Source organism: Gymnoscopelus braueri (genome assembly GCF_963280865.1).
Source record: "Gymnoscopelus braueri genome assembly, chromosome: 21".
NCBI classification, from domain to species: domain Eukaryota; kingdom Metazoa; phylum Chordata; class Actinopteri; order Myctophiformes; family Myctophidae; genus Gymnoscopelus; species Gymnoscopelus braueri.
In genome coordinates, this window is record NC_137623.1 from 10,093,895 (window position 1) to 10,117,640 (window position 23,746).

At 41.5% G+C, this 23,746-nt stretch overlaps 1 protein-coding gene across 6 annotated transcripts in view; it reads left to right on the forward strand.

The window, feature by feature from the left end:
• Window positions 1-22,375, forward strand: part of LOC308076742 (rho GTPase-activating protein 12-like) — a 78,327-nt gene extending 55,952 nt beyond the window's left edge. The window contains exons 4-20 of one of the 6 annotated variants that reach the window (XM_080417188.1): window positions 789-929; window positions 2,185-2,265; window positions 4,548-4,673; window positions 7,040-7,114; window positions 8,105-8,179; window positions 9,367-9,428; window positions 9,781-9,862; window positions 10,391-10,513; window positions 12,172-12,276; window positions 12,461-12,559; window positions 13,473-13,572; window positions 14,497-14,616; window positions 15,520-15,618; window positions 15,862-15,939; window positions 16,617-16,751; window positions 17,393-17,498; window positions 20,930-22,375. In XM_080417188.1, coding sequence (XP_080273314.1) covers window positions 789-929; window positions 2,185-2,265; window positions 4,548-4,673; window positions 7,040-7,114; window positions 8,105-8,179; window positions 9,367-9,428; window positions 9,781-9,862; window positions 10,391-10,513; window positions 12,172-12,276; window positions 12,461-12,559; window positions 13,473-13,572; window positions 14,497-14,616; window positions 15,520-15,618; window positions 15,862-15,939; window positions 16,617-16,751; window positions 17,393-17,498; window positions 20,930-21,104 — 1,782 coding nt within the window. In that variant the 3' untranslated portion in view covers window positions 21,105-22,375. The remainder of the gene's footprint in view (window positions 1-788; window positions 930-2,184; window positions 2,266-4,547; window positions 4,674-7,039; window positions 7,115-8,104; window positions 8,180-9,366; window positions 9,429-9,780; window positions 9,863-10,390; window positions 10,514-12,171; window positions 12,277-12,460; window positions 12,560-13,472; window positions 13,573-14,496; window positions 14,617-15,519; window positions 15,619-15,861; window positions 15,940-16,616; window positions 16,752-17,392; window positions 17,499-20,929) is intronic. The other 5 variants (XM_080417190.1, XM_080417189.1, XM_080417192.1 and 2 more) reach the window with 5 other exon arrangements.
• The last annotated feature ends 1,371 nt before the right edge of the window (window positions 22,376-23,746 follow it).

Sequence of the window (23,746 nt, forward strand, 5' to 3'; positions counted from 1 at the left end):
GACAATGTCTGTCTCTTCTTGGCTATAGTGGTGGACAGGGAGTGCTGTCCCTGACAGGGAGAGAGGCCCAGTACATATTCTTCAGGTATGCCAGTGTGGAAATACCACTCTCGCAGTGATATACAGTTTTCTAATGTAATCACTGTAAGCTCTGGGAATTCTATCTGACAACTGATCCAGAACTTCACAGGTGTTTCATATAATGTGCCTCTTGACAGTCTGTGCAGATGTCAATGAGCTGATCCTCTTTTGTAGTATTAAGCTTGAAGTAGGCTACTTTTGGAATTGAAGCCTCCTCAAATGACCACTGCTAATGATGATAATGTATGTAATTCCCCTGTCCTCAAATACCAAGTTACTAAGTTTCTCCAAAATGAAAACGAAATAGATTTAATTATGAAAAATCTAAATTACTGAATGCATGGTCAGGGACCACATGCAATACCGCCATGGACCACCAGTCGTCCACCAGTTGAAAACGTTGATCTACACTCACAGTATATATTGCACCTCAATGTTAAATTGGCAATTCTTTCCCAAATATAAAAAATGTTTATGTCCAAAATCATTGGCTATCCACATGTTTGTAGCAATTTGAGAAATATTAGGCCTTAAATGTCATACAAAATGTAATACATGTAAATTCGAAATAAATAAATGTTATTTTAAATGGTGCCCAGAGTTCTCAGGTGCCCACTAAATTCGGTTACCAATGTCCTGACTGTGCTTGAGCATCTCTTTATCTCCATTCTTCTCTCTTCTTGTCCTCTCCGTCCGTCCTCCACCAGCCGTTGTCCTCGGAGGAGACCTGTCACAGCACCCACTCCAGTCTGTCCGACAGCCAGTACGGTTCGCCCCCTAGAGGCTGGTCTGAGGAGCTCGACGAACATGGACACACGCTCTACGTGTCTGAACATACACAGGAGAAGGTACAGTGCTGCTGTTCTGGAATCTGTTCGGTTTTTATTTTTGTTGGTTTTATTTAGAGTAGCCAATTAAAAGAAAATACTGTTGTATCCTACTGGCTCACCTGTCAGTGAGGAGCCCCAACCGGGAGGACGCAGCGCCTCCATCCCACTCCTCCCGCCCAACACTCCCCGCTGTTAAATATCACCCTCCCCACCTGGCTTCCCTCCCCTATAAAACACAATTGTGTCAATTTGTCAAGACCTGGCATGAGAATGTGTGAAACCAGTTTTTGACCCATTAAAACTGGGAAAGCATCTGTGTCATTCTAGATTTTAGCGTTGCCTATTAAAAAATAGCAGATGTACAAGCTCGTGCCACGCTGCAAGCTTGTACATCTGCCATTTTTGAACACTTTCGAAACATCTTGAAAGTGTGAGAACTTCTGATTTAGAAGGCATCTGTAGACTCGGCCTCAGGTCTTAATACGAGTTTCAATGGTTCTTCTTGTCTCAGTGCACCACAGCATCAGCCATTGCATTGACTGAATAGGGCAATGGGGAAAACAAGTTTTTATTGTCACATTTACAAAACAGCTGTGGCAACAATGCAGGCTGTAGAATTCTCAACAGTGTGCATAAAAATACATTAAGAAGATCGTTACAGACATTAAATAATACATTAAAATATCAACAACAACAAAAGCAGTGCAAACAGTTTATGTTGCAAACATTGAATAAAATAAATAAAGTAAAACTAAAATTGCATCTGCATAACCAGAATGTGAGCCTATGATCCTTATACAGTCGAGAGAGAGAGACAGAGAAGGAGAGAGAGAGATTGCTTAGCCCTTAAACTGCCTATATTTTCTTGCTGCAGTCTTTTTTTTACAACAAAGGCATCTACAGAATGAATATTCCAGGAAAAGTTATTTAAAGTTTTGGTTTATGTGGATTTTGGTCGGGGCAGGCGGGGCAGTCTCTGCTCCTGCCCATTTCATCCACTTACATCTTATTAACGCTGTATTTGTTTCACTTAGTGTAGACTAAAGGTGACAAAGCCTTTCAGGCTTTAGCCCCTAAACTTTGGAATATGATTCCACAAGTTTTGAGAGTTGCAGCCTCTGTGGACATTTTTAACAACCTTAAAATGCTACTATTTCAACTTTGTGAGATCTCTCTGTGAGAAGTGCTATATAAATACAATTGACTTACTTTACTAGGTCTGTATGTTGTTCCATACCTGTATGTAATCCTGAGCTCTGCGTGTGTTTTCCAGTGGATAAAGCATGTCGATGAGCAGGGACGGCCATATTACTACAGCTCAGATGGATCCAGATCAGAGTGGGAACTACCTAAGGTGAGGCACCAGCTCATTTGTTCATCAAGCCCGATTCAGACTTTGTCGCACAACAGTGTCGCGCGCCGAAAATAGCAGACCTACAAGCTCACAATGGTTGTGAGCTTTTAGGTCTGCATTCTCGTGACATTCGCGTGACACCGCTGTGCGAGAGAGTATAAATTAGGCTTTATGAGGATGAGATACTGCAAAAGTCTTTTGTTTCATGATTTTACTGCTAGTTGGGGATGGAAAGCTTCCAGCATTGCATTATTCAACGCTGCCAGGCAGTAACACTTTTATTGAAACTCTCCTCCCCCTCTTATACATGCACTAATCTATCCCCTCCTCTGGAGTGTTAAGTTTCTTTAAGTGGATGCTGGTGTTGTGTAATGGTATGCAGATCTGGGCAGGGCTATTGGTGGCTGTCCGTCCGGTCAGTCTGGCTAATCTGGCCGGTTTAGAGCAGATTAGAATAGACCAGCGCCATGTCCGAATGAATGAACCACATACTGTAGTACTACAGACAGGCGTGGACCCGTAGGCAGCATTTTGGTGGACAATTACCCATGACAGCGGGAAATAATAATACGAGGGCCGTTAGAGCGGTCCCAATTTCCAATGGTGCTGTGGTCGACAAGCGGGCAGGTAAGGGCAGTGGTTAGACTTTCACTTTCACTCGAAACATTTGTAGGGAGAGGGGAAAGTACATTATGAATTAACCAGATATAGTGAAAAAAGCTGATCTACAAGCTCACAATGCGACGTGATGTTGCGATGGGTTGTGAGCTTGTAGATCAGCTATTTTCACTATTATTCACAGTTTTTGAAGATTCCTGGAACACCTTAGAATGTATTGGGAACATTTTAATACAGCAATGCATTGACATTAAAACAAAAATGTACTTTGTAATTTGTACTTTTTAAAAGCCTGTACTCCTAATACAAATTTGACAAAGCAATGTTCACTTGTACAGTAGTTGAATCATATTTGACCAGGAGTATCTACAGTATGCTTTGACTCATAGTACTGGAGTTGAGTACAGTACTTTGCCCACCCAGACCCACCCATTACCCAGTACTGTGAAAGATACTGTTAATACTATTTTTGATATACTTTTCAGTCCTGAAAAAGATGTGTGTGATCAAAACGTAGAATCAGCAATACAGATAAATATGTGGAGCCTATTATCCTTGTGCAGACTTACCTTGTGTTGCACCTGCGTGCAACTGCAATCTAATTCATATTTTGTCAAACTACCCTTTGACAAGTGTCACTTGGTGAAAACGACATAAAAAGTGTTGACGCCACAATTTGTTGAGTTGAAGCATGTTGTTTTTATTTTCAGAACAGTAGAGCCACATTAATGCTAGACCTGTGGATGGTTTAGCGCAGTGGTTCTCAAAGTGGGGTCCAGGGATCCTCAGGGTTGCTTGAGGGGGGGTTCCAAAGGGACCCTTTACAGGCATGTAACTCTTAAGAGGGTACAAATGGAACCAAGTGGACCCGTAACAAAAAAATGGAAAGAAACAGTACAGGAAATATGTGAAATGGAGAGAATAACGTTTCGAATTAGAAACAATGAGCCTGAGTTTAATAGAAGATGGAGTAAATGGACAAATTATGGGGCCGCCTGACTAAGTTGGGACAATGAGTGAGACCCAGCACCGACTCCACATCAGAAGTTCGGGCTGTGATCTTTTACTTAAATTATATATATGAAGAAAAAAATTCAATGATGAAAAAGGCAGATCGTCGAGAACTGACATAAATGCAGAGACAGCAAAACGTGTTTGGCAACATAGAGGACACCCCCCCCCCCCCGTTTTTATTTTAATTTGTTAAGTTAGAATTATTAAATATCACTAGTATTATCATTATTATAATTTAACAGGTATTAGTATTAGGATAACTTGCATTGACTGATGTGTAATATCCTAATTTATGTAACCTATTTATTTTTATTTATAGTTATTACTTTCTGATTATTGTATTTTATTTTTTAAACACTGGGTGTATAGATAGAAAAAAAAAGAAAAAAGAAAACGTTTGCAAGAAAATAAGAAATGAAATGCAAATATCAAATGTAAACCTGAATATCTTGCAATAAAAGTATAAAAAAAAAAAAAGTGGACCCGTAACACTCTGAGTTACGCGAGTCTTTGAAATAAATAAAAGTTTCAGAACCACTGGTTTAGCTTACTATGCTGGTTATTTGAACTTGTTTGCTTCTGTACCCCCCTCCCCCCTTTCTCTCTCATTATCATACCTTTCCTTACTCCGTATCTGTCTTTCTGTACAGTACAACCTCTCCCCTGCTCAGTCAGGAGAGGTTCCTAAGAGTCGCAGTCTGGAGAGGAAACAGCAGGACCCCATTGTCCTGACCAAGTGGAGACACAGCACCTACGTCTTAGACCTCAACGACAAGGTAGGCGGACGCCAGGTTCTGGAAGCGTTGTATTCTGTGCCTTTTTTTTAATCGTTTTATGTTCTGGCTATGGGGGTTAACCAGTGGTGGAAAAAGTACTCAAATGTTTTACTTATGTAAAAGTATCAATACTGCAATGTAGAAATAATCTGTTACAAGTAAAAGTCCGGTATTCAAAATTTACTTGAATAAAAGTACAAAAGTACGAGTTCGCATTAAAATATACTTAAGTACTGAAAGTAAAAGTACTCATTTTGCAGAATGTCCCATTTCACAAGTTTCCAAATGTATTCACCTGTTTCCTAGGCTGTGTGTTTTCCACTTCCTGTCGATTTGATCCAATGAAATCCAATGAAACTGGTCAGATGACCAATGATATCCAATGAAATCGACAGGAAGTGGAAAACACACAGCCTAGGAAACGGGTGAATAAAAACTAGAGGTTCGGGCCACTGTGCGGCCCTCCCGTCTCGCCGCTGCGCGGGGGCTCTAGTAGCCTGGCCCTCACATCTGAGACAGTGTAGACGTTCATTGCAATGAACACGCAAACCGAGACATTCATAGCAGCAGCCGTGTTTGTTTCGACACGCAAACCGAAAGCGAAAGCTCCCCCTGGAAACCCTGTAGCTCCACCCGCGAAACCTAACTTGGTGATTATACCCAAACACCAACAGCTTGGAGAGGCAGACACACAAACAGGCTGGCGAGACAGACGGCCACGCATGCGCGCGACTCTCTATTGTATATTAGCTCTTTGACTGCCAGAGTATTTTCATAATGTACTCACCCAGTGCCAACACATTTTCGTGTTTTTAGTACCGGTAGTTTTAAAGTTGTCTTAAAAGTTTAGATCCATATTTATCGATCGATTCACTGTGTGTTTCCGGAGTAGGAGTCTCTGACTATTAATCCGGATGCAAAACATTGCAACCGGAGCTAGTGTCCCCTTCGCTACAGGCCGTTGGAAACACGCGTCTCCTCGGAAAAATGGACAAAAAAAAGAACAGAGATACAGGCGAAAGAAAAAAAACTACAAACATGGAGTCGACGGGAAACGCAATGACGTTATATCCATTATTTCCGTATCCGTTTGTGCTACAGTTTTACTGCTCCCTTCGGATTCAAGATTAGACCGTGATCTTCTCTAAAATAACAATAATTACAAACACGTGTCTAACGCGTCGACGGCCAAGTGGACAAAGTAGCAATTGACTCGATAACACGTCAACGGCAGTCAAAGAGTTGGGATGCTTTGAAAATAGCCTAAGTAATAATAGGACTGAAGTGGTTAATGCATGTTTTGTAATAATAATCTAAATCTACAAAGTAACTAACTAGTAACTAAAGTTTTCAAATAATTGCAGTGGAGCAAAAGTACAGAAAATTGGAAATACTCCAGTTAAGTAAAAAATAAGCTCAACAGTAGATTGGTGGAGAGAGGACGAGAGTACTTAGGTACAATACTTGAGTAAATGTACTTAGTTACTTTCCACCACTGGGGTTAACCCTGTCATAACGGGTCAATGGAATTGGATAGGAATTCTGGTCAATAGTATAGTAGTTAACAGCATAGTACATAGGATCTCCAAATGCTGGTTGGGTCACCTGGCAAAGTGGACTAATGTACCAAATGATGCAGGTAATAAGGCTTCATTTGGAGGTCCTATTCTACAATATCTAGTTGTTTGGGAAAGTCCATGGAAGACTGCGTCAACCAAAGAGATAAAGTACAGCTGATCTGGGGCATTGAGCACAATCTTGGCACAAGCTTTCTTGTTGGCTGTGTGGGGTTTAATCCCCAAGTATTAAAAGAGACACTTGGAGGTCAGAAGTGCAACCGTGGTCAATAATCTCTCTCCAAAGTGGTGTATTTGATGTGCTGCGGAGCAAGGAGGATAAAGTTTGTAGATCATAGTTGGTTCACAATTCTCTTCCTGGACACTTCGACTACTGCTAGTTTTCAACCATAACGTGTAATTGATTGCTGTCACGTTGTGCTCCACAGGAACAGAGTTAAGAACCACCTACTTAATATAACAGTTGTAGGTTTTGATCAAAACGTCTAGACATGCGTTTTCTTTTAACCACAAGAACCCAAGCGTCCCTGTTCTGGGCATGTCATCATAGGAGGATGAAAAATAGGTGAAAATAGCCGATCTAAAAGCTAACAACGCGTCACATTGTGATGCGTTATTATGCGGTTGTAGATCGGCTATTTTCTGCGAAGAGATTTGGTTAGAGGGAAAAAAAGAGGAGACCCAGTATAGAGCCCTGGGGGACCCCAGTCAATGAACTATATAGGGTTTAAGTGGTAAAGAGTGATGGAAAACATTCTTGGCTCATGCTAAAAATGTGTTTTGTTGCAGTTCTCTTTTAAACTCAGGCGGTTTGGTTCTGACCCACACAAGAGGAGATTACGTCTCTCTCTTTACCGTGATAAAGTTGGTACCATCCTTTCTCGTCCTCTCTCCACCAATCTACCCTTGAGATGATTTATTATGATTCTTTGACATTGATTATCACTGGTAGAACAGCCAGGTTCCCAGCCCTGGTCCTTGTGGGACCCCTTGTATTGTACAGCTGATTTGATTTGATGAAACTTTTCACGTCAACCAGTGGTCAAAACATTGGAAATTGGTGGTCTAGGACTCTTAAGAAGTCGGGATCGGCATTGGATCCAGAAATCAGTCGAGCTCTACAATTAACTGGGGTCACTGAGGACCAGGTTTGGGAAAAAACGTATGTCCGATGAGAATAATCGCCATGAATTCTTCAATCAAAGCTGCCAAAATGATTTCTCCCTGTTGTCATCCTGAATTGCACCGGATTTTATAGCTGTGAAACTGTCAATGAACACCCGATACTGGAACCTTTTAGAATGAAGCACTCTCTTTGAATTAACACATTTTCTGTTGTGGCTGCATGTGAATCTCGGAAGCATGTTCTGTGCCCATTGGCGATAATAGCCTAACAAACCCACATCCTAATTTAAATTAACATTAATCCTTGTTCTTTTGTCCGCCCCGATTAACCACATTAAACCTAGTGTCCCTATTCTGGGGGGGTGGGAGGGGGGGGGGCATTCATACATTTTCTACAAGCTCACAACGTGTTGCATTGTGAGCTTGTAGATCGGCTATCTTTGGGGTGGGGGCCTAGTATAGACCCCTGGGGGACACCGGTCAAAGACGTTTTTACGATTTAAGTGGTTTTACCCCCAATCTGACTCATTCTGATCCATTGTCTTATTATTATTATCCTCCACCAATCTGGGAACCCATCGGCAAAACATTTCCTTTGAATTTGCTGAGCTGAGCTGCTGAATCTGTCTTGAGATACTAGGTCCTCACTAACCACAGATCTCTTGTAGTTTAGGGGGTCAGATGTTCTATAGAGACTGGCTGTATTGACCATGTACCTCTTGTTGCTAGGAGTGTGCTCCGGCGCCTAAGCAGAGCTCTCCAGACTCTGACTCGTGCCCTTCATCTCCCAAGCACCCCTCGACAGTTAGTATCCCAGCATGCACTGCACTACCACACTCCTATCCTCATGCGCAAGGCACCACAAGCTAAAGGTGCACTTCACCCATTTGCAACCGTTTATATTAATGCTCATAAGATGGAATACTTTCCGTCTACTCAGCGTCTCATTGGTGGGCTGTGGACAGTTAAAAAAAACCTGCCCATGACATCATTAATGGGGATTCCAAGATAATAGAAACTACAGCCTTTCTCTTCCTGGAAAGTTAACATGCTGAAATAGGCGCCATTGTTCTTGCATTAATAAAAAAATATATATATGATTTTGTTTGAAATGACCAAACCTGCCTACAGATGATGTCAGTGGTAGGCAGGTTTCAGAGCTGTCCACAGCCTTACTCTGAGACCCAGACCAATTATATGAAGATAGTTTGAAAATGGGTGAAGTGGTCCTTTTAATGCAATCTGCTTCATTCTCCTTTTTCTTTTACTATTCTTTCCCTGCTTCTTTCCTCATGCACATGTCATCGTAATTTAATGCTATACGCTTCATTCTGCTTTTTCCACCCGTGTCTTTCTCCACTGTTCTCTCACAACTACTTAACCATGCTTTGTTTGCATCCACCACCCGTCTTTTCCTGCATGTCTCAGCAGTTCATATTCCACTTCCTTGCTGCCATAGTGCTGAATATAAATCACATCACGTTGGCCACTTCCCTGCTGTCAACCTCACTATGTAAATGAATGGGGGGTAATTCTGCTATCATAAATCAGCTGTATGATAGCATTGTATGTATTGTATTGGGGTCTCTTAGTGCCATCTGCTGGTGGTGGTGTGAAATAACACACATGCACACTGAGTGAGTGTCTATCACACTATCACGCTTCTTGCCTACGTTTTGTGAGCGTGTGTGTGTGTGTGTGTGTGAGAGAGAGAGACGGAGCATGTTTGTGTGTATGTGCTGTTTTTTATGTTTATTTTCCTCATTTTATTGTAGTGTGCTGTATTCATGTGCTGTACACATATGTCTTGCTGGCTATTTGTGTGTGTGTGTGTGTGTGCGCCAACATGTGTGGTAGTATACTGCACAATATCACACAACCCCAGGTTGGGTGAAATCCTATCCCACTGATCATATTCACTGTTTGTCCGCCGTGTGGATGTGATCAATATTACCGTGTAAAGCTCACGGCTCTTATGTTCTCTTCCACAGCCTTCGGAGAAGTGTGGAGTCCTCAACGTTACCAAAATCACCGAAAATGGAAAGAAAGTCAGGTAGGCTGATCGTCTGTTCTGTAGTTATCGGCAGTTGAATATAGCTAGTTTTCACCAATAACGCAATCTGGGAAAAGAAATCCGAGATAAATGTATTTTTGATCAATCTGATAACATTGTAGCGGACAGGGTGAAAATATTTTAGATGATGTCATTTCTGGGCGGATCCTTCTCTCGAAGTCGAGGCGTCATTCATGGGTTGGCGAAGAGCGCCCTCTAGCGCAATCACTAAAAAACACCCGATGCCGCAATATTACGTCATTGGCAGTCAATGGGTTAAAAAAGGTTTGAGGACCCACTGAAATTTCAAAATGGTGCTAATGAAGGACAATGAATTGCTCGTGGTTTACAGGAAGAACTGGACGTCGTCCTGGACCGTGCTGCAGGGCTCTTCTCTGCTCTTCGCCAAGGGCCAGGGGAGTGGAACCAGCTGGGTAGGTTTCCCATCAGCCCCTGCAGGCTGCACCTGTTGTTCTTTTGAGCTTTTGTTCATTCCAGAGCCTTGTATTAGAGAGTTGCGTCAACCTTGGGGGCAGAAAACGGCGCCGGTCACGTGGTTCATGTAAACTCGAAAATAGTGACAAACGCTCATAGACTCTCCAGTGCATTCCGTAAACCTCCGGTTCAGGGCTTTGTCACTATTCGAACAATGGAAGGCTCTGTAGAAGACTGACCCGATGAAGTGCACGGAGGTGACGCAACTCTCCTTATATGTGGCTCTGGTTCATTCTATTTCTCTGTGGTACTTGTCTTTCTTATCCTTCATATTTCTGGTTGTCACCTGTTCTTTTTCTGTGGTTTTCATTTTGTCCTCCTTCCTTTATTGCCCTTTCCCCCCCCCCCCTTCTTGTCTTCCTCCCCACTTCTCTCCTTTCTGCTCCTCTCCGTGCCCCATCCACTCCTGTTCTCCTCTCCTCGCCTCTCCTCTCCTTCTCTCTCTCTCCTCCCTCTCTCCCTTTAAGTCCTACTACCGTAGTGGCTCTATTCCAGAGTTGCTCCTCACCCTGCTTAGCAACTGGAAGCGCTCAGTCAAGCCCCGCCCAGCTGTCTCCTATGTACACTGTGCGCCTGTCCAGGCCGCCACAGTATGTCCCCTGAGTCCTCTGTGCATGTGTTGGTGTTCCCCCTGCCTGTCTTTGTCATCTCACACTGTGGCCTAGCCCCCCCTCACCGCTGCTGTCCATGCCCTGGTTTGATTAGGCCCAGATCAGACAGGACGCGTTTTGCGCCCTGCAAAACACTTGCATTACCTTTTTTTTTATTCTGCAGTCTACAAAGCAGAGCAGCTTTACAGCGCAGTGTTGAGTTCGTCGACTAAAACTAACGAAAAATGTTCGTCGACTACCTTTGTTCACTGACGAAAACGAAATAATAACTAAATGAAAACTAGGCCATCCAGTAGAACTAAAAGACAAGTCATTTTATGTTTGGATGCGCTCGGGTGTTGCGCTCTGAAAATAGCCGATCTACAAGCTCACAACGTGTCGCGCTGCGACGCGTTGTGAGCTTGTAGATCTGCTATTTTCAGCATTCAACCAAGTGTAAAATCAGCCATCACGACGCCATCAAGGCACCACCAAAATACATTATAGTCGACTAGATCAACTGTAGATTTAGTCGACTATAATCTTATGATATTTAGTCGACTAAAACTAGACTTAAAGGGGTAGTTCACCCCCAAAATAACTTTTTTTCTATGGATTACTCACCCCATGGAGCCTTGAATTCATGGATATTTTTTTGTTTTTGTCGCATTCCTTCCTTTATTATTTGATTATAATAAATTTAGCCCCATTGATTCCGGATCAGGAGATTAGGAATCACAAATGCATTTGTGTCTCCTACCGGAATCAATGGGCACACATTTATTATAATAAAATTATTGGCTTAGGAATGTGACAAAAACTAAAAAATATCTATGAATTCAAGGCTCCATGGGGTGAGTAATCCATAGAAAAAAAGTTATTTTGGGGGTGAACTACCCCTTTAACAGTAAAACATCTCAGATGACTAAAATATGACTAAAACTAAATGGAATTTCATTCAAAAGACTACGACTAAAACTGAATCGAAACTTGCTGCCAAAATCAACACTATTGCAGCGTATTTGTTGCTTTACTGCTTCGATTTGAATTATTTTTCAACTTGTGGCGCCCAGGGCACTCCAAAAACTAGAGGTACATAGAGCAAAAGATGCAAGGCGCCCTGCAACATAAAAGCAGCGAGCAGAAAGCTTCACTCACATGGATGACGATTTTCAAAAAGTAGCCTCCAGCTGCTAAAACGCATCCTGTCTGATCAGGGCCTTTTTTGGAGGCTTGTGTGGCTGGTTTGAAAGCCCAATAAAGCTTCTCAGCTGTCCAAATGGAAGTGATCCCAGTGAAAGTACAACTAATGTTTCAGACAGTGCCTGAGTTTGCTGGAATGAGACAATGTGCAAAGCTTGAACAAACAAGGAGATGTCTCCTGGACTGTGCTTTTTCCTAATTGATATGCATATTACCTCAATAACTACAAGAATTTAACACGGTGTTGCCTTCCAATACTACACTAGACAATACTAAATAACTAGCGTTTGTAACACAGATGTTGCAAAGTGAGTAAATGTGATCTTATTAACTTTTAACACACCTTGTTTGTTTTTGTTCTCCCCGGAAAGCCAACTGGAATAACGACGGCATTGCATTTTCATCGATGTGTTGCAAAACTATCTCTGATATTATTGTCTGCCCGTTGATTCCAGAAGTTTGGCGGTAACCAGTCCAAGCCTGAGTTCACTGTGGACCTGCGAGGAGGATCCGTGGACTGGGCCTCCAAGGACAAGTCTAGCAAGAAACATGTCATTGAGGTAAATCACATTCTGGATAATTGATTTATTGATCGACTGTTCAATAACCTCACCCTCCCAACAGATCCGCCTCACCTTTGTGTCATCATTTACAGAGGGGACAAGATAACCCTTTGCTCTCTGATCCCCTAAAGAAGAGTGGGGTCATTTACCACGTTTGACCTTTTGACACTTTCTCCCCCAGCTGAAGACCCGTCAGGGGACAGAGCTGTTAATCCAGTCGGAGATCGACAGCGTGATCAACGACTGGTACCGAGCCCTGACGGAGGCCATCAGTGCACATGTATGTACAATATTTGCCTTTGAAGTATGTAGAGTGTGACTCCTTACCCTCCTTCAAAACCGCCATAAAAGAGCACCTGTCTGCAATTTGTAACTGGTCCTAGAAAAGTCTAAGCTTAACACCAGAAATTACCCCCCCCCCCAACTGTAGTGTTGATGATGTCTTGTTTATTATTGTATGTCTTGATGAATTGAATACACATGACCACAATGGAAACAAGCCCTTAACTCATTCAGTGCCATTGACGTCACCGACGTCACGTTTTTATAAGCCCAGAGCGCCAATAGTAATAATATATATATATTTTTTATATATATATATATATATATATATATATATATATATATATATATATATATATATATATATATATATATATATATATATATATATATATATATATATTATTTATTTTTTTAAGGTTCAGAACCCAAGATAAGATTTGCTGCTCCATTCACTTATTGTTTAACTTCTTACTGAAAAAGGCTGTATCTCGGCTCCTAAGCACTTTTTTTTTTACAATGTATTTTTGGCCTTGGCACAGGGGTGATATAGCCAGAAATATTTTTGGCACTGAATGAGTTAAAGGGCTTTTTGTGTTATCCGTTTAGCATCATTGTATAATCGTACCACTGTGCTATTTGCAAAGTGTCAATTAAGTATTCAATCAGTCAATCAATCAAGTGAAAGTCATCAGTATACAAAAAAAAAACTCAAGTAAAGTACAGATAATATATATTTTCTTTTACTAAAGTGCAGTACTCAAGTAAACGTATTTTGTTACCGTCCACCACTAGACCTAGCTAGCCTATATGTCTTACATAGTTGTGTGTGTGTGTGTGTGTGTGTGTGTGTGTGTGTGTGTGTGTGTGTGTGTGTGTGTGTGTGTGTGTGTGTGTGTGTGTGTGTCCAGGCCTGGGAGTCAGATGAGGCCATCGAGGAGGACCTGCCTGAGTCACCAGGGGCCGAGAAACAGGACAAGGAGAAGGACCACCGGGACAAGAAGAACAGAGGTAACAATCAATCTATCCGCTTTTATTTATAGTGTACATTCCATAGCAGTGGTTCTCAAACTTTGTCATATTTCTGTTTTTTTTATTTATTTATTTTTTTCAGCACATCTACAAGCTCTCAATATTGTGAGCTTGTAGATTGGCTATTTTCCAAATGACCAATGTAAATAGGGTTAGAGTAGGTAAACAGATATTGATGCTATATATTAACTAATTTAGCTGGGGACCCCCTGGAACCGCCTCAAGGAATGTATCAAAGGAAGAATGAAGCGCCTGCATAATGCAGGGAGGGAAAAAAAACATTACATGAAATCAAAGTAAGGCAGTCAAAGACGAGATTAGATACAATTTTTAAAGAAGAATGAATGCAATTTTGGGTAAGGACAGTGGTGGTAAAAGTACTCACATTCTTTACTTACTTAAAAGTACCAATACTGCAATGTAGAAATACCCGGAATTTAAAATGTGCTTGAGTAATAGTACAAAATTATTGGTATCAAAATGTACCAAAAGTAACAGTACTCATTGTGCAGAATGTCCCATTTCAAAATGTATTCAAAATATTTTTAAGATAGCCAATCTACAAGCTCTCAATGCGTCGCATCAATGCGTCGCATCATGAGCTTGTAGATCTGCTATTTTCAAATGGCCGAAATATATGTAGGGCTGAAGTGGTCAAAATATACAAAGTAACTAGTAACTAAAAGTTTTCAAATAATTGTAGTGGAATAAAAGTACAATATTTTCCTCTGCGATTTATTGGAGTAGAAGTAAAAGTACTGAAAATTGGAAATACTCCAGTAAAGTAAAACAATAACTCAAAATTGTACTTAAGTACAGTACTTGAGTAAATGTACTTAGTTACGTTACACCACTGGGTAAGGACGTCTAACTTCAATTGTTGCATCTACTGTTTTATCTCAGTCATGAAGACCTCTGTGAGTATGGACGCATCGGATCAAAAGAAGACAAGAGTGAAACTCAAGAAGTTCTTGACACGCCGACCCACGTACCAGGCTGTGCGAGACAAGGGCTATATCAAAGGTACACGGCTTCTCCTGGGCCAGACAAGCAGCAATAACAATAACAGTAACAATAATACATTTCAAAGCACTCTTCCAGGGAAGAGCACAAAGTGCTTTCCAAAAGGAAATGAAATAAAATGCGATGATAGACTATCAAGATGACTGTATGGACTATAAAAACGGTACTATAAAAACGGCAGCATAAAAAGAATAAAACAGGAATGTTATAACACAAAAAAGACTATATAAAATGGCATAAAAAGAATTAAACCGCAGTTCTGAAAAGATCTTTCAGTAAGACTCTCTATATAAGTGGTTCTCAACCCGTTTACCACGGTACACTGGTGTGCCTTGGGATTTTGAGACAACCACACATAACAACTATACAAAAAGTTATGATGATTTCCCAAAGCAGAGGTTCTATACCCTAAAAAAGGAAGTCAACCTGGAAAAAAATTAAATTAATTATTATAATTAATTTGTGTATAATGTATTAGTATTATTATTTAGCTAAAACAGCCTATCTACAAGCTCACAATGCATTGCATTGCGATGTTAGTGAGCTTGTAGATCGTCTGTTTCCGCAATTTAGTATGAAATAGGCCATAAGAGGTTCAACATTTCATTTTGGCATTCGTAAATAAAACTAAACGTTTACAGTGTGATAACGTGTTGTAGAGATTATTTTTCACGGATATGAATACAGCTGTGGCTTGACATTTTGACTTGCCCTTTGGTGTGCCTTGGGCACAAAGAGTTTGAAAACCTCTGCTCTATATCAATGCTGGGGAACCAGTATTCCCTGATTAGACTCTATAATGAACACCAGCAGTATTCTGGGTTCTCCCTGGACCAGAGCTGAGAATAGCTGCACCCGACATTGATATTCATGTGCCTGTACTGTGTTTTTGTGGTATTGTAGATCAGGTCTTTGGCGGCAGCCTCACCAGCCTTTGTCAAAGAGAGAATACATCTGTGCCCAACTTTGTGAAGACGTGCATTGACCACGTGGAAAACACAGGTACGACAACACGCATCTCAGGACGTTTGTGTTCAAAGGCAGGAAAGAAAAATTTTCATCCGTTCAGAGTTTGAGTTTTGTGTGTTTTTATTGCCTTCAGTCCGAAATAAACTAAAAACCTCTATGCTGTAACTTGTCACTTTTCACCCACAATCTCCCTTAACTTCTCATTCCCTCCCCCAAACGTCCGCTCCATCTCCTCTCATCTTCTCGTCCTCTCTCCCATTCCAATGTCTCCTGCAGGTCTCAGTATTGACGGCATTTACAGAGTGAGTGGGAACTTGGCAGTGATACAGAAGCTCCGCTTTGCGGTGAATCACGGTAGGGCTCCTGTCTCCCACCGCTTAAATCCTGTCAGCCATCCACAGACATGCCCATACACACGTGTACACACACACACACACACACACACACACACACACACACACACACACACACACACACACACACACACACACACACACACACACACACACACACACACACACACACACACACACACACACACACCTCCTCTGTGCTATCGCATCCCACACAGCAGTTGGGCATACAGCTTGTTGAGCTGTTAAGTCTTTACACACACAGACAGCAGTCATCATTTAAGTCTTCCCACTCACTGCTGCTACAATGTGTTCAATGTTTGCTTTGTTTACTTAATTTCTTTATTTTGATTATGATTTTTCTTTCATTCGTTCGTTATTTTGTTTTCTTTCAATTAATTTTGTTCATTCCTTTGCTCTTTCTTTCACTTTCTTTCACACTTTTCTTTCTTTCCTTTGGGTCTTTTTTCACTCTTACTCATTATTTCTTTTGCTTTTGCTTTTTCTTTCTGTCTCTTCTGACCTCACTTTCTTTATCTTTCTTTCTTTTTCTTTCACTTACTTTCACTTTCTTTCTTTCTCTTTCTTTCACTTAATCTTTCTTTCACTTTCTTTCTTTATGTCTCTCCTCTAACCTCTCTTTCTTTCTCCCCCCCCCCCCCCCCTTCACCCCCCCAGATGAGGATTTGGATTTGAATGACAGTAAATGGGAGGACATCCACGTGACCACAGGAGCTCTCAAGATGTTCTTCAGAGAGCTTCCAGAGCCTCTCTTCACATATGGATCCTTCGAGGACTTTGTCGAAGCCATTAGTGAGTACTTTGATGCCCGACTCGTGTCGCACGACCGTGTAGCCTGTAGCGTATCAGAAATAGCCGACCTACAAGCTCGTAGGTCTGCTATTTCCGCCGTGCGGCGGAGCATAAATTAGGGCTTTATGCATCGTGTTGAGCGAACAGCAGTCCAACCCTGTTGGTCTGTTATTTTATATAACTTACTTATGTCAGTTAATTTTGACTGTTTTAATATTTTGACAAAATATCTATATTTTTGTCAGATAGAAAACTATTATTACCGTTATTCCAAAATAATGCAATAGACATTTTAATCAAATCTATCTGTCATTGCCTGTCAATTTAGATTTTGTACAATTAGAGTGATCTTTTATCAAGACTGCTGTAGATGTAGATTGCTTTCTGACCATATGTGGCACTTGGCTAATTCTTTCTACAAATCCACTAACAGTTATTCCATTATTAACACATTATTAATGCATAATCCAACAAAAGTGCATGCCCTCGCATTGCAAAGTTGGCTGTTCGCACTGACACCAGAATTTCGAGTGCATGCTTGTAGTTGCACGCCTTGCATGCTTGTTAGTAATGCGGCCACAAGATGGCGCCACGTGCATTTGCATTTATCTCAACTTGGATTGAATCTCTCTCTGCATCAGAATGCTCTGACTACAAGCAGCGAGTCAACTCCATAAAAGACATAATCAAGCAGTTGCCAAAACCCAACCACGACACCATGCAGCTCCTCTTCCAGCACCTCCGCAGGTAAGCACACCACAGCTGGTTGATCTACTTCTCCCAATGCTCTCCCAGAGCAAGACATAGCAATGTCAGTAGTAGTAGTCGTTTTTTTATACAGTATATAACTTTGTTCTTTAGTTAGTTTAGTTACTTAACCACTTTCACTTTCTGGTGTCCCTATTTTGGGCATGTCCGTGGAGAAAACCTTTTGAAAAGAATTTTGGGAAAAAAGGTGGAAAAACTTTTTTTTATTATTGTTTTATTATTATTATTATTATTTTTTTTTAAATAGTTAAAATGGCTATTCTACACTCGCATTGCATCGCGATTTTCACTATTTGTTGTATGATGAAGTACAGGGATGGATTAACCCCCGCACGGGCCCCCTGGGCCACCAATTTAGTGATTAACTAATGAAAGTTACAGGTATGGTGTGTATGATATGAAATCCTTAATCATATTCCATCATATTTGGAAGGGCCCCAGGAGCCCCTTGAAGGGCCTCAAACCCAGCGAGAATCACTGCTGTAAATACAGAGGAGGGGCCCACACATTTGATATTTGATTAACCTACAGTATACATTTGCATGGTTTCCTCCGCCGTCAGTGTGTGAACGTGTGTGTGAATGGGTGAATGTAATGCATATTGTAAAGCGTGTTGGATAAAGGCGCTATATGAATGCACCATTTACCACAACCAGTATATGCCAGGACTCAGTTAGAATCCGACTCCCAACGTCTTGTCTTCATGTCTCCCCTATCTCTCTCAGCCCTCAAGTTCCTGTCTCTATACGCTCTCCAATCTAATAAAGCAATGAAATGCCTCCGAAAAAAATCCTAATAATAAAAAAAACGGCATTGTCTCATTCTCTAATTGAAACCTATACATTTTGAAATTACACCGTTAAGTTTGATGGGCCCCAGGTTCACCAGATTTGCTGATCCCACAAAGTACAATGTACATTAGCCTCAAATTGAAGTTGAATCCTGGCACAGAGCAAGACACGCAAGGTTTTCATGCACCATCAGTGAACGTTGCATTAAAATTCAACAAATTCGGTCCACACGCTGTTGTCATTCACTGTCTATCTCATCGTGGACTTTACTCACTCAATTTATACACTGAGCATTTGCATTCCTCTGTTTATTAACCCATTAAGGCCTGAAGCCGATTTCTACAAATGTCTTCTAAATCCCAACAGTATCCCGAAAAAAATTACGTTTCTATATCAGTGGTGCTCAAACTTTTTCATGTCAAGGACCCCCAAAATTATATGTAGTTGGCCGCCAACCCCCATCTCAAAATATTTTGTTCCAGGAACCCCCAGAAGTAAAGAATAGAGTTAAAAATGTTCGCTTTTAAACAATATATTTTCAAAGATTTGCACACATTTTCACGATTTTTTTGCACTCGGTGCCGTGCTATGAGCTTGTATATCTGCTATTTTTGAATAGCCAAAGTGTAAAATAATGCCTTTTTTTTTAGCTCAAATCAAAAGAATGACACAGATGCGTTCCGGGTCTCAATGGGTTAATGAAATGCATGTTCCACACGTTGTACATTGAAACACTTATTTGTTCTCGTCGACAGTGTGTAGATAATATTGGGCCAGTATGTAAAAGTATATATGCACACTATTAAGAGACTTTTCCTTCCTTATAGCTTATGTACTCACATCTCTCCTTCTCCTGTCTTTGTTTTCCTATCCCCGTCTGGATTAGCCAGTGGGCACGGTGAAACTATAGCCAGGTTTAAAGGTGTATTCTTAGCCCGCTGCAGCCAGGGGCAATATCATATGTTTCACGATGACATTTGCCTAGGTTTCCAATTTGCATTTATATGGCACTGTGTTTGCAGTAATTCAGTACCTATGAAGTGGTGTTTCTTCAGGAAATTTATAGCGTGACATTCAGTGTGTGCAGGTCTATGTATATCAGCAGCCAGAAATTTAATCATTTTTCCCCCCATGAATATGTTATTGTTTTGTGCATCTGCATGCAAGGATGTAGATTCTATTTAAAAATGATATTATGCCGTTGCCTTAGGGGCATTCAATATTGTTACACGGGCGTATGGGTTGAGAAGCTTGTGTGCATTCTCCATCTTAAGTCCCCCCCCCCCCCCGAGCTCCACCTTCCACCCACCCCTCAAGTTATTGTGTGTAAAGATCGTTTGCAAGCCTTGTAACATCTCACTCTCTAGATTAAACCATTGCTTGAAGGTACTGAATTCAAAGGATAGCCAAACAATAAAACTCCTTACACTATTCTCTCAGTCGGTGCTCTATGTATGACATTTTACCATCTGAAAACTCATGATCAACCTTCCTCTTTGTCATTAACAAATGTAAGGCTTATCTTGATCAAATGTAGCTGACATTGAGCTACATTTAATGTGTTAATATTATTATTATTAGTAGTAGTAGTGGTAGTAATATAGTTTTAGTTATAATGTATAGTTATACATTAGTACATATTATTATTAGTGGTAGTAATATAATGATCTCTGTCCATCTTGTGAGCTCTTGGGTGGGGCCATTTCTGACCTGTCAGAGCTCAATACATGCTCCTTCCAACGTCCAAACCTTTTTTCAGAAAGGGAGGTGATGCGTTATAGGATAGACCCACCTTACCTGTGTCTGATTGGCTCCCTGGCAGGCATAGTTTTACCGAGGTTAAGGTTAGGTTTAGGCATAGTTGCAAAAAAACGAGAACTGTCGATCACGGCGACTACTGGCCAATCACAGCGGGTTTTTGCCTAGAACTGCGGTAGGGTCCATAATAACGCGGAGGTGATATGATTACAAGTTGACGTCGTTCCGAACTGCAGATGGGCGGTCTCAAAACCTTTTCTCAGAACTTTGCACCTCCAGATGTTCTGACTCCTGTAGTTCGGAAAGCCTGTCCGAACCCCGGCCGTGGAAGGAGCATGTATTGGCCTTTATTAACCCATTAAAACCTGGAACTGTGTCATTTTTAGATTTGAGCTAAAAAGCATTATTTTACACTTTAGGCTATTCAAAAATAGCAGATCTACAAGCTCATAGCGCGGCACCGAGTGCCGCGCTACGAGCTTGTAGATCTGCTATTTTTGAAGAATCGTGAAAATGTGTGCAAATCTTTGAATATATATATTTTTAAAGCGAACATTTTTTACTCAAATCTTTGCTTCTGGGGGTCCCTGGAACAACATATTTTGATGGGGGTCCGTGGCCAAATACATATAATTTTGGAGGTCCTTGACATGAAAAAGATTGAGCACCACTGATATAGAAACATATGTTTTTCAGAATACTGTTGAGATTTAGGAGACATGTAGAATCGGCTTCAGGTCTCAATGGGTTAAGTTAGTATTAGTACTATTGTTTGATCATTACTATGTTGCCTTATTTAGTCCTCCCATCCCTTTGCTTTCATTTAATAATAATCGTATTCTTATCTCTCCCCACCCTCAGGGTGATCGACCACGGAGAGGCCAACCGCATGACCACCCAGAGCGTGGCCATCGTGTTCGGTCCCACCCTGCTGAGGCCCGAGACGGAGACGGGCAACATCGCCGTGCACATGGTGTACCAGAACCAGATCGTGGAGCTCATATTGCTGGAGTACGAAAGCATCTTCGGCAGGTAGAGATGCTCACAGCACTGAAGGAAAAGGCCGCTCGAGCTTTTTCAAACCACGGGACAAGGTTTTTGTCAACTTTCTTTCCTCTTGGCTGAACTGGACATTGCTGTGGACCAAGCAACTGAGAGAGAATTGTAATTATTGTTCATTGATAATAAGATAAAAATTAAGATAAAAGCTTCTGCGATTTGGGAAGACTTTGCACTTATTAAAAAAAAACGTTTGGAGCTGAGCTAAAATAAGTTTGTACAGATTTCGCTCACTTTTCTGTTTTGGTTGCCATTCCTGCTGCAAGTAAGCAGGCTGGACTGCTGACTTTGGGAACTTAAATCGGTTGATTTTTCTGGCCGGATGATGGACAGTGTTGCCGTGACTTGGGAACGGTGCAGTGAGGACCTGCGTGTGTGTGTGTGTGTGTGTGTGTGTGTCTGTGTGTGTGAGAGTGAGAGAGAGAGAGAGCGTCAGCGCGTTTGTTGGATTGGAACATTCAGGTATTTGACATACACTGGATTCCTGTGGCCAGTAAAACGTTTCCAAAAAGAATCTGGACGAACCCGGATCGTATCGCGGCATAAAGAAGAGTCTCACAGGAACTTGCATGGACTGCTGGGAGAGCTCTATCTCTATAACAGCGTGGGACTCAGGCCAAAACCTGGCCGTTCTGCATACTAGAACTCTTAACCACCTTTGTGGACGGAATAAGCTGTAACTCACCGTTTCTCAGTGTCGGGTTCGGGGAACCACCCAGGGGTACCGAATGGACCCTTACAAGTCTTTATAACTCTTGATTGTACAAATAGAGACATCCATTTGGTTCCATTTGTACACTCTCAGAGTTGCTATAACTATTACTTTACTATTACAGTAGATTGAGCTCCCAGAGGGGAAAAAAGTGTTAATTTAACTCTGAGCGTGTACAAACGGAACTGTTTTCTTACACTCTCAGAGTTACACTCTCAGAGTTACACTCTCAGAGTTACAGACCCCGTAAGGGGTCCATTTGGACCCCCCTGGTGGTCCCACAAACCCCCGACGTTGAGAACCAGTGCTGTGACTGAACTGGATGTGGACGGTTTTTCTGTGCTTTTGGAGCATTTTACCTCTGATGTGTTAGTGTAAGCTCTGTGCGGTACGGATGAGCAGGGGTGGGAGGAAAAAAAAATCAGTATTATGTGTTGGATTTGTATGGAATAACGACTCTGATTAACTGGAACATAGTGATGATGTAATCCCCCCCCATTCCCACCTTAAGCCATTAAGACCGGGAACGCATCTGTGTCATTTTTAGATTTGAGCTACAACCATTATTCTATACTTTGGGCTATTCAAAAATAGCAGATCTACAAGCTCATAGCGCGGCACCGAGTGCCGCGCTACGAGCTTGTAGATCTGCTATTTTTTTTAAATACTTGAACATTTTGTGCAAATCTTTGAATACATATATTTTTTGAAGCAACATTTTTAACTCAAATCTTTGCTTCTGGGGGTCCCTGGAACAACGTATTTTGATGGAGATCGGCGGCCAAAAACAATTTTGGGGGTCCTTCACATGGAAAAGTTTGAGAACCACTGATATTTAAGTTTTAAAAAAACTGCTAGGACTTAGAAGACATTTGTAAAGATTTGCACAAAAAAAATCATGATTTTCAGATCTACAAGCTACTGAGCTTGTATATTTGCTATTTTTGAATAGCCAAAGAAATCTAAAATGACAGAGATGCGTTCCCGGATTAATTGGGTTAAAAGCCCCCATGAACCCCCCCCCCCCCCCCCCTTCTCCCCCCCTCTCTCTGTTACTGCCCCATTCACGTCTCCCAACAAACAGTGTTAACGTCCCACCCCCGTGACTTCATCATCAGTGTGATCACCCTTATGACAGTGGCTGAGGGGGAAAAGACGCAAATGAAAAATGTGTTACTTGTTTGTGTAATGTTCGTTCGGGATGAAAATTAAATGTTACTGGAAAATTTGTGCAGACCTGAAACCTTGCGCGGAAGACCTTGCCGTGTCCTCCCCGCCATGTACAGATTGTGTGTTGTATAGTCTTTCATGTGTGCTCTTTGTTGGTAAGCTTCTGTTTTTTAGTGACGGGCCCCGTTGTCATCGTGGACACGTGTTTGTGTCGAGTACGGTTCGGTGTCGGTTCGTTACTTTGTCGCACGGCGGCACCAAACAGCCGACCTACAGGCTCACAATGTGTCGCGGGCGCGTCGCGTTTGTGAGCTTGTGCGTCTGCTATTTTCGGCAACGCGACAGAGCATAAATTAGACATAACTCGGGTTCCCTCTCCCAGAGGTCCCCCCTCTTATTACTGGAAAACAAGAAATGGAGAACAAGGAGATTTCTGGGAACTGAAGTCCTAACGTTACCATTTCAGATCAATTGTTTGTACTCCTTTGTGGTCCCCGGCTTGATGATCCCTCTCCTCGAACTAAGCTAATATGAAAGTGAGTGTTTTTGGAGGCAAGAAATGGTACTTGGAAATACTGTTTTCATTTCACAGGTGGTTGTATGGGAGTGTATGAAAGTTTTAGAATGCTAAAGAATGAAGCCTTTTAAAGAAGACACACGTCGGAGCATAATGTACAGTGAACGAAAATAAGTGTTTAAATGTGTTATTGTGTTGGAGGTATGTATGCTTTGATGGT